At 33.0% G+C, this 12070-nt stretch overlaps 1 protein-coding gene across 2 annotated transcripts in view; it reads right to left on the reverse strand.

The window, feature by feature from the left end:
* Positions 1–3064: 3064 nt before the first annotated feature.
* LOC105248580 (protein dead ringer) overlaps positions 3065–12070 on the reverse strand; it is a 94739-nt gene continuing 85733 nt past the window's right edge. For both annotated transcript variants that reach the window (XM_011253440.3, XM_025414062.1), the window contains exons 5-9: positions 9368–9551; positions 6205–6518; positions 4529–4802; positions 4248–4438; positions 3065–3797 (exon numbers count right to left, since the gene is read on the reverse strand). In XM_011253440.3, coding sequence (XP_011251742.2) covers positions 3655–3797; positions 4248–4438; positions 4529–4802; positions 6205–6518; positions 9368–9551 — 1106 coding nt within the window. In that variant the 3' untranslated portion in view covers positions 3065–3654. The remainder of the gene's footprint in view (positions 3798–4247; positions 4439–4528; positions 4803–6204; positions 6519–9367; positions 9552–12070) is intronic.

Genomic DNA, 12070 nt, shown 5'->3' on the forward strand with positions numbered 1-12070 from the left:
TTTATATTTAGAATAGAATAGTTTTGTTAGATATTATAGAATAGTTTTATTTGATATAAGCTTAGATCTAAAGATCCTCTCATAATACAACAAACTTGGCAGAATGAAAAGAGAGGAACAAAAGAACATTTTTCTCTTTTCAAATTGCGAATGTGTCATGCTAAAATCGACCAATTCTCTGTTTCATTATATATAAAGATAACTCTTTAATTACGCTAAGTGTCTTCAGATATATCTAGAGATAATGTGATATTAAATCATCCATAGCTAAAATCTATTAGAGCAACAATCAAATCTATTTAAGCAACAATGAAAATAGCAGAATATAAAATTGACGTAAAATGAATTATAGGAAAATTGATTGATCTCTGCAGCAATACATAAGAAATACATATAAAAAGGATTTAATTTTTTATTTGAAATATATCATAATATCAATATATCATTGAATATAACAAAATCAAATACTTCATAAAAAACATAAAAAATATTTCGTTTTTTCTTTGCAAGAGAAAATATGCATTATATGCATAATTTGATTTATACAATCGTCCAAGTTATGAAAACTCCCGTATATATAATTAAAATTGATACAATAAGTAGAATGCTAATATAATCATAATTTAATACAATGTAAAATTTATACAAAAATAATTATTTTAATTTAAATATTTAAAAGGTATTATTTAATCTAATATAAATCTATATAATTTTATTTTGGCAAAAATTTATGTCATATACATCAAATATAGATATTTTTCAGAGTTTATTCCCAGTTTATTCAAAGTTGTATATCTAATTTTAAGAAATTATATCTTATTTTTGCACTCGAGTTCTTTGATTCACTCAATTTTCGCTATTGTTTTGTCATTTTCGTTATTTTACATCTGATATTTTATTATTGCCAAATATAGTTCACGATTATATGATGACTTTTATAATATATATATATATATATATATATATATATATATATATATATATATATATATATTAGCAAATATTTTACATATAGATCCTGACGGCTATTTTTCATAAGATACTTGACATTTTACATATGAAACATATATATACATATATATATATATATATATATATATATAATTTGTTATAAAATTCTATTATATATATATATATATATATATATATATATATATATATATATAATAGAATTTTATAACAAAAATTATACGTGTGTATATATATATATGTGTGTGTGTGTGTGTGTGTGTGTGTGTGTGTGTGTGTGTGTGTGTGTGTGTGTGTGTGTGTGTGTGTGTGTGTGTGTGTGTGTGTGTGTGTATGTATAATTTATTTATGTTATAAAATTCTAAATTCATTATTTTTTATATTTAAATTTGCAATAATATAAATACATTTCAATTGAATTAAAAAGTTAAATTGTATGTGTCTTACAAAATCTTAAGTAAAATCAATTTCACAATTTTTAGTGAGTAATTACCACATATTATTTTAATTTATTATTTTGCTTTAAAAATTTCTTTTAAAATGAATATATATGAAACTAAATGAAAATGTAAAAATGTTTTAATAAAAAGTAAAATAAAAATAATTACGATTCTATTTAATAAAACAATTAAAGTTTTATGATTGGCCGATGCTTTCTCACTTGTTAATTTAAAATAAAATTAGTAAGTAATATATTGAAAGATCATATCATCGTTAAGCAAAAGATATTAAATCTCAGTATCGTTATTATAAATATAAGTTGATATTTCAATATACAAACTTTTTGGAATCATTCTTGTAAAGTTTAATTACTCACTAATACATTTGAAATTTATTTTTCACTTGTGATACAGTTGTATATATATATATATATATATATATATATATATATATATATATATTTAATTGAGTGTATTTTGTAATCGAGATACTTTAGAAAATATGAAACACATATGTACAAGATACGTTATTTAAAAAATTTTAATAGTATTAACTTTAAAATATACATAAAATAAGTGAAATAAAAAAATATACATAATAAGAATACATTAACATAAAACAAGATGTATAGAACCTTAATAACTTTGGCGGTATATACTTTTTTTTTTAACATCAATCAAATTTATGTATACAAAAGAATATAAATTATGATATATTTAAGATGATGGCAATAGAAACAAAAACTATAGTAAAGCATAACAAATATAAATAGTTACAATATTTCATATCTCTTATAATAAATCTCAAAATAATAGCAATTTATGAGATTTTTAATGTTAATAATTACTACTTTTGTAAACAATGTCCCTCAATAACGAAACAATTAAAAAAACAAAATATCGTCGAAAATGTATGTACGTTTATTCACAAAAATCTCTTTAATCATTTTTAATTATACTCCTATATTTATATACATTCATAATTATTATATTTATCAATCTGTAGATACACATCATAAATTTAATATCACATTATAAATTTATTAATTTTAAACTACTCTTTTTTTTCTGTAATTATTGTATTGTGACACATGTTATTAGGAGCAAGAAATGTGAACTCTTTTCTTGTAAATAATATTAATTTTTTCATTATTATTTGTTTGATAATACAGATTGATAAAGTATATCAAAAACTTTTTTTATTATTTTACATTAATAAACGCACATATAACTCAATCTCATAGATCTTTTTATTTCTGACGAAAATAAATTTTATAACGAGTGATTTATACATATATATGTATTTATTAATCTATAGACCGAAAAGTATTTGATATATTTTATAAACAATCTATATCGAATGCAGAACAAACTTGCACAAGAAAATTAATTTATTTCAAGAATTTGTTAAAAAGTCGCTATTTCTCATTTCTAATGCTATCATAATCTAATACTATAGTGAGAGATTAGAGGATCAATTGCTTACTGCGGCACATAATAATCATAAAATAAAAATAAAAATAGGAATCTGTGTAATTCAGTTTATTTGCAACAGAGTCATATTCATCAATTATGTACAAATAATTACACAGTTTTTTTTATTTCTTTACAAATGCTTATTTCTAAAAATTCTTATTTCTAAAAAATCGGTATAACTATTGTGAAATTATTCAATATTATCGGTTTCTAAACGCGGAACGATGTCATTTTTCGAACATTCGGGATATTTATTCCGAATGCAAAAAAAATTGTGTTTAATTTATTTACATTTAATATAAAGCTATATACAAAAAAATCTATTCTAAACCTATCTATCTATCTATAAATCAAAAGGTAGGAGTTAGGAGCTTATTGCATTTTCTGCATTCATAAAAAGTCTCGACGACATTTCTAATAAGCTCTTTATGTATGCTTCATGTACTGCCCAACAAATTATAAATATAATTGAAATAGTGAATAATTTTACAATAGTTTTTCGTCAGAAAGTACACTAGTTTCACGTCATACCTCATCTACGTCATCTTTTTACGTTTACATTACATTTTTTTCCGTTACGTTTTTACGTAATGGAAAAAAATGTAATGTAAACGTAAAAAGGTTTTGGATATTATCGATCCAAAGCGATATACTGACTATACTGGCGTTCTTTTTTTATTTACAATAGATTCTCGTAGCTAATTTGTTCCGTATGAATCAATCACGAGAATCTGTTAAGTACTCTCAATACTTTATGTCCACAAAGCGTTCACGATTCGCTGTTTCGTGAGCGCTTTATGGTATTCGAGTTCGATGATGTACTGCTGGCGTCATCATTTTTAGCTGGTAGGACGCCTTCATATGTTACACCATTGAGCTCCACGCTAATCATCAGTTCCCTTTGTCCATTGTCTGAGAAAAAGAAAAGAGATGTAACGAACAAATCTCTTTTTAAATTATATATAAATTTAACTTTTAAGAGAGAGATAAGATTGATTTTTTAGGAAGTTCTTTATATATCTGTATGATGAATTATTTTAGCGAAAGGACAAATGTTCATCTCTAATATATATATATATATATATATATATATATATATATATCTGTATCATATAATGAATTTATTATATACGTAAAATAAATGAAGTATGAGTAATGAATTTAATAAAATAAAACATGTAATTTATTTGTTACATGTAATAACTTAAAACGTTACATGTAATAACTTAAATAAATAAATTTACTATATACGTAAAATAAATGAAGAATGAGTAATGAATTTAATAAAATAAAACATGTAATTTATTTGTTACATGTAATAAATATAAATGTAACAAGTTTTATATTAAATATTTAACTCACCTCGAACTGTGACCGTTTGCATAACGCGCATACTGTTGGGCGTACTCTCAGATAAATTTTCCTCATCGGAAAATACTCTTTTGGTAGATGTTGAAGGGGAGAGATCCGTAGCATCTTGATTTCTTTTCATGTTACCGGACGGTGGTGAACTAACTGATCTACTAGCACTTGGAGAAGATACCGGGTCTGACCTAATTGAAAAATATTTTTTGTCATTAAAAAATAAATACTCCTTCGCCCCTGCCTATTTTTTAAAAACGAGAAATGTACTCCATATTTACCTATGTGCAGAATTTGCAAGATCTAGGGCTTTCTCTTGTTCCGGACTATTTGTCGGCACTGATGGCGACTCAGACGGCGTAGAGGAGTAGGATGGTTGAATTCCTGAATATATTTTATTATTATATGACATCTGCCATAGGTTTCTGGACAATTCAAGCGCATTAAATGTGTCCGTCGTGGATGGCGATATCGGCGTGCCGCCACTCTGTTGTTGACCTATCGAGTTATTAGTAGTCGGTTTTTGTTCTTGAAGCCTCTTCATGTATTCTGTAACTATACAAACATGATATATTAGAATTGCGATTTACACTAAACAGAGACAATTAAATTAGTAGAGATGTGGAGATTAGTTTCTTTATGAAGCGCGTTCTCGATAATTATATTCTTTAGATTCCTCGTAAATCTATAGTATAGAATATCTTTAGTATAGATATAAAAAATATTGTATAAATATTATTAACAATTAATAATATTTATACAATATCCTAAGAATATTGTGTGCTTATAGAGATATATCTATACTTTATTTACATATCATGTTTTGAAAACACCGAGATGTTTTGTAATATTAGAAAAAATAATTTTCAGACAGAGAGAATGAGTATATTCTTGTAAAATTAATTGTATGCTTTTTTAAATGTAAAATTATTACTTCTCTGATCTTGCAAGTATTACAGTAATGAGTTAGTGAATCTCAGATTTAAGTATATTCGTGAAGGATCTGAAATGAAAAATAATAGCATAACTTGGATAATAATCCTAAACATTTTGTATACACATTGAACGATCATAGAATGTCATAGATGTTGTTTTTCTTTTCCCGACACTCTCTAACAGCGCCTACTGAATTAAAGCAACGACGCTGCTCGAAATTCGTTTATTGGCACTGATCCATCGAGCATGAGCTGCAGTTCGAGACTTGTTTGTTTAAATCTTCATTTTGTCAGCTCAATGTTCAATGAGCAAATGAATTCTGATGATGTGCGCGTCAATATTCGTTAAAATCACATCCATAAGATTCCGAGCTTGTTTATGTGCGTTATATTAGAACATATCGAATTGCAATAGTAATTGAATGTCCAAATTATATGATATCAATCTTTAAATGATTATCGATATTCTTCTGTCATCAGTTTCTCTTTGCAAGTAACGAGCAAGTAACAATATCACTCGACATATTCGAGGACATATATTTACTAAACAAGGAAACGATCGAAGACTAGAGGAGAGAAGTGCGACGTTATCCCCGGATCGTTGTCGAGCCCAGACGAGGTGGAAAGAGAGGGAAGAGGAAAGGGTAGGGAAATAGGAATGCTCGTTAGCGAGAGTCATCCGTTAACGCCTGTCTTCCGAAGGATCGTACAATCAATTACGCCTCCTTCGCTCTCTCGCATCATCATCTTCGGGGAGGCCCGAAGCGCGATTTAAAATTAAACCCTCTATCTCTCCTCCCGTTTCCGTTTTTTTTTTCATTTCGTCTCAATTCTCCGTACACCATTTTTTAGATGTGTGTGGTTTTTCATTTTCTTGCTTCCTCTTCTCTCTTCTCTATTTTCGATAACAGATTGTTAGTTTATGTTAGTATAAGCTTATGTATTATGTTAGGTATGAGATGACAATATTTTGATAATTTTAAGAATTGCTTCTTAGAAGAGAGGAAAAAATAAAGACTTACAATTAGATGATAGGTTCGGCGGTAAATGCTGTGGGTTATGGGGATGATGTTGCGGGTGTCCGTTTACGAACGGCGATTGCGCCCCGATGTCCATTTGGCCTATGGCGAGCGGCAGCCCCAACGGCAATTGAGACAATGTATTCGACAAAGAATTGTGTTGACTTCGCGCGACCATACTTTCGTTGTTGGTAGCGTAAGTAGTGTAATTGCCTCTGCGGCTCTCGCGTCGATTCGTCTCGATCGCTGTCTGCAGTTGCTCCTGAGTCGAGAGATTCTCCTTCTGTTGCTCGTAGGGATACAGATACTTCATATACCTGTCGATAAAAATATGATTAAGCGTGTGCATTAGGGATGGGCGATACAGTATCGATATTTCAAAATATCGATATTTTTAATTTTAATATCGATATAATTTTGTATCGATATTTTATTTTCCGATATTAGCATGTATCGATATTTAAATAAGTGTATCGAACTTCCGATATGAATCGTAGTATAACTACTAATTAAGCTAACTGCCATTGTTGAACCGGGCCTTAGGCATCTCTTATATATTTTTATATTATTATATATATTTATTGTATATTATATATATATATATATATATATATATATATATTGAATGCAAGCAATAATAGAGATATCAATATCACAAAATTAAAAGTTATTTTTTTAGAATATTTTACTTTATGAGATACTATTTTATTATTATATTGTCAATATCGATAATCGATATTACTAATATCGATATATTTTATTCGATATTTTTGCTATATCGATGCTATACTTATTAAATGGTATGCACACTAGAGATGGGCGATACCATTTAATAAGTGTAATTTGCTCGAACAAATGTCTTTACGGGCTGTTTAACAGGTTTAGAGAAACATTTTATTATTAGAAATGTATGTATATGCATACTAGATCCGATAAGTTTTATGCGAAAGTGGCTATTACTTTCATGCCAGCGAATATTTCTTACAGATGTTTCAATAACATTTCAAATTGTTTAAAAAATACTATAAATACACGACTCTGTGATAAAATTGACTTACTCTTTTTTTATAATTAGAATCCAGAAGAGTAAAACCTAATCAGCCGTATTAATTAATTAGAGATTAAATTTTTAGAACCAGGGAGATCGATCTTGATGAAAATTCGATTCGTTTCGAGAAGAAGGGGAGAGAAACGAACAAGAGAAATATGAATATAATTATACCTTCGGAATCTAAATTATTAATTAAAATTATCCGATCTATAAAAAATTACATCCTGATATTTTTAAATTTAAACCTTATAAGATACGAATTATGCGTTTCGAATTAAATTACAACTTTATCGTTGTATACAAGTTAATTATCTAAATTCTATGCTGCTTTCAACATCCCCAAGGCGGGTATATTTTCGTTACACAAACCGCTTATAATTCGCGCGGGCATTGTTTCGGTTTTTACGATTGTCTGGCGGACCGCGGACGAAACTAGCTCTTTGGTCTGGACCCGCCTCCGCATCGCCGTTCACTTTACAATAAGAGTCCGGACGAGTCGGCGAGACCCTCCTTTGGCTGATAATCAAATTCGCTTTTAACACAGGTCGTTCGATAAATAAATAAATATGGTATATCTTTGCGCGGCAATCCAGTATTAGCTTCGCTTATAAAGAGATCTCGAAATTGGCGTTCATTTTAAGGACGTAGAATTCTATCTAAATCTAATATCTCCAGAGGAAAAGATGGAGAGATAATTACAAAAGCCAATAAATAGAGTTTGAATTAATCGACGTGTTGTTTCTTGTTGGATAAAAAGACTCTTCGCGAGCAATATTCCATTTGGATCCAAGACTATGTGTTTTCTCATCGCGCGTGTACGCATATCGTTGTCGAGGAAAGATAGCCGGTTGCCGGAATGATGGATGCGTGCGAGGCGACGCGACGAGACGCGCCGCCGACGTTCTGTCGCGTACAAAGCGCGGAGTTATTTTCACGAGCCACCCCCCTATAGCGGGGAGCATCGCGTCCGTGTAATTCATATTAGCCCGCACTACTTATAATGCGTCAACTCTGTTCTCTTCATCTCCTCCCTTCTCTCTCCGCGGTTCGTAGACATTTTTGCGTCCCCCTTCTGCCTTTCGTAGACGAAGACTAACCCCCGGTGGATAAACGGGATGCCTCGCGTCGTCATCGTCATCGTCGTCGTCGTCGTCTTCGGCTTTCTGAATCTCGTCGACGAATCTCTATTTAGAGACGTCTGTCTTCTTTTCCCCCTTCGGAAGAGAAAGAAAGAGAGAGAGGAACGAGACAGCGCGCGAACGGCAGATAAATCTTCGTCGGCCCGCGTACTGGATATGCTATGTGGTATTATATAAACGAATATATATCGCGTGCCAACGGTTCTCCAGGTTGTCACAACCCGTCCCGAGGTGTCCTACGCATGAAGGATCGCGCGGGGGGATCGCGTCTAAGACGATGCACCTGTACGTCACACGCCTTCTCGTCACTTACGTTGTTTTATCTCCTCGTCGACAGTAATAACTGTCGACTCGCGGGTTCGCGATATCTTTGTCCCCCTCCCTCTACCTTCTCGAGGTTGAATCTCGCTAATTAATGCATCGAGAATACTGATAATCAATTATATAAACGACGGATTCTAATGAGAAATTGTGACTTACGGGAATTAATTACACAGAAATGTATATCAATGAAAAATGACTGAATATTGATAGTACACGGAGAAAAAAGTTTTACACAAATTACAGGAAAATATATTCCTTTTTACATTTATTTTAAAACTGAAGTATAATAATATTAAAATATTTATTACCATAAAAATTGTAAATTATGCACATGTATCAGAATATTTCTAATTATGATACTTTGTAAATATTATATAATATGTATATAATATTTTTTTTATTAAATAAAAATGTTTTTTTTTCTGATATGATACGTTTCACGAAAATTAAAACAATTGTAATTTTTATTACATTTTCTCCGAGTACAATTGAACAATAATTCGCCATCAAGCGCGCGCTCGTCTTATCGTTAATCTTATCGTCGTAGATTTCACGTTCGGATGAGTCTTTTCGCTGGCTAAGACTTATTGTATGCGAATTTGATGGATATATAAACCGGGGTCCCGGATGGGAAACTTCACGATCTACTTACTGCGTGCGTAGAGTAAACGCGGCGGAAGTGATGCTCGCCGGCAACCGAAGACCTTTAATGATCTCCTGCCACAGCTTCTTGTTGATCACTTCGACGAGACCACCTCGCGTGACCACTAACTTATAAAGCTCGTAAAGATCCAGTACAGATTTTGCCATGATAGGTAGACGATTAATAGGTGTCCCTGTAAAATAAAAAGTTTTAGTTTTATCTGCGCATTGTTTATATGTATTTTATAAAATATCGTTTATAATATTTATTCTCCACTTTGGAGACTTCAATGAAGGAGTAAACAATGTGATGCGTGAAACTAATACAATATAAATATACACGTAATAATTATACACATTTTATTTTCCAACATCCGATAATATCTATGGATAATAATATATTGTCTTAATTTAATGTCTCTTTTTCTTTCTAATAATTTGTTTCAACATCAAATATGCATGATAATATTAATTAATACTTAAAAATGGCAATGTATATTTAAAGAGATTTGCGAAAAATATACTTCGGAATTTCACAAAATCGATGGTAGATCATAAATGAGAAATCATAACAGCAGTATCTCTTATTCATTGCATGATCGATCGCATCTTGAGGAACGAGCGTAAAACTTGCTGAACTTTATGAGGTTTATCCAGACGCGGGGCGTTAACAAGAGCAATAATGAATTTGCAACGATCACGCAAGTAATCTTTTACGATCTTCCTTAGGGAATATCGCTCTATAACAAATAAAGAAGAGTGATAAAGGAGAACAGAAGATGGAAATACGCGCAGGGAAAAATCCGATGAGAATCACGATCATAATATCTCGTTATCGAAGATATCATTAGATGAGGAAGGCAAATAATTCACGTGTCATTTACAAGAAATATTTCTCGCCTTAATGTCTGATGTAAAACAACGGTAGTACTTTGTCGACTCTAACAAAGATTGCGACAACATATTCTTGCTTTCGATAATATCTGTTAAATACATCGGAGCTTATTGTATGTTAAAATTGAAGGGAAGGGAAGATTGCGCATTCATGGGATGATCTGGCGCGTTAATACGACGATTTAATACAATTTAATATTCTTTGCCATACACGAAAGAGCGTGTAATACCGCGAGAAATATTTCTCGTAAAGCGGAAAGCATTCATATATACAGATACGAAGGGATTCTTCGGTTAATTCGCACGCGTGTGTACGAGGAGCGTCTACCATGGTAGCCGGACCGTCGAATTTTACGAGGTTGCCTGAGCTACGAGTTAACGGGGTGTTAACAAGAGCAGCAGTATCGCACTGTAGTGCGCGTTTTAAAGTACGTAAACGTAAACGGGCTTTTACGAGTTGGCGTAATCTGAGGTTTAGAGTCGCGCATAAATATTCGCGGGCAAACGCGTGTCTGAAACGATCGAGAATCATCTCGCACGAGAAGAACGATCGGAATAGTCGATATCTAGACAATAAAACAAGCAATTACGATCGTTTCATCTCGCGGGAATGGAGGATATGATTTTTATTCGTGTCGCGTCGCGTGTCTCGGCATCGATAATTCAACGTATTTCTCCATCGTAATATTCGATTTTGACATTTCGTCGGCTTCGTTCGGCTTCTCTCTCCCCTTCGCCGCGTTGGCCGGTTGCTTTCCACAGAGTCGGTGGATTTTACGAGTTTGTCCAGAGGTTTGTTCGAGTTAACGGGGCGTTAACAAGGGCAATACTCGCGACTATCGCGCGTGCGGAGCCCGCTTTGCGGGCTCTTTACGAGCTCGCGAACGATTCCGTACGTCTCGGCGAACGCGGCGTTACAGATACACGTGTACGCGAGTGCGGACAATGAGAAAGGGAGAAGGCGAGCCGTATCGCAGGATCGTTTATCCGCCATCGAGGACGATGAGGGGGGCCTCTGCCCGCCATTCCTGGCCGACCGAGAGAGGAGGCAATAAAACCGCGCGGCTCCGCGTCTAGGGTAGGGGAACCAGCAATTTCGGACTATCGAGCGCGCTCCCTTCGGGTTTATTATTGGCCCTGCAATTATTGTTGATATACGCGCAACCCAGCAACCCGCGCTTAATGCTCCTATGTAGGGCGCGGCGATAAAAGCTGCACAAAATGGCGACCGATCGCCGTCTTCTCTCCCATCCCTTACGGCGATGCCATGTGTCGAGATCCAACTCTCTAGAAAGTCTACTAGAAAATCGTACAAGAATTCTGTTAAAATTCGCGCATCGAGTAAAACACCCAATGCTTACGTTAAAAAATGAAAAAAAGTGTCAAAATTATTACAAATTCCTACAAAATCGAAGACAAATGAAGAATCTACCCTCCTTACGCTTCCCGATACGAGATTGAGGGAGAGGCGCCACGTAAAACAGCGGGAATGATCGCCGAGAGAAAGATGAAACAGTGAGACGAGAAGTACAGGGGAAAATAAGAGAAGAGAGACCGACAGAGAGAGAAAGAGGAAGAGAGAGATAGAGAGGAGAGAGGAAGAAAAGGGGGAGAGAGAATGTTTCAGGATGCGATTACGACTTTTCTTGGTAGGGCGTCCAATCAGCAGTTATTTTTATAACGGCCGTCGTGCCGCGCCGCACCGCGGCTCGTCTCCTCGAGTAGTGGTAGCGAAGTAGTATCGCGCGACGATGGCCATCGCACGCTACCTTCGACGAGCCAAAGTAGCCATTCATCGCTACGTCTTATTATCGCCGCA

Source organism: Camponotus floridanus, unplaced genomic scaffold, assembly GCF_003227725.1.
Source record: "Camponotus floridanus strain SB8 unplaced genomic scaffold, Cflo_v7.5 scaffold75, whole genome shotgun sequence".
Lineage (NCBI taxonomy): Eukaryota > Metazoa > Arthropoda > Insecta > Hymenoptera > Formicidae > Camponotus > Camponotus floridanus.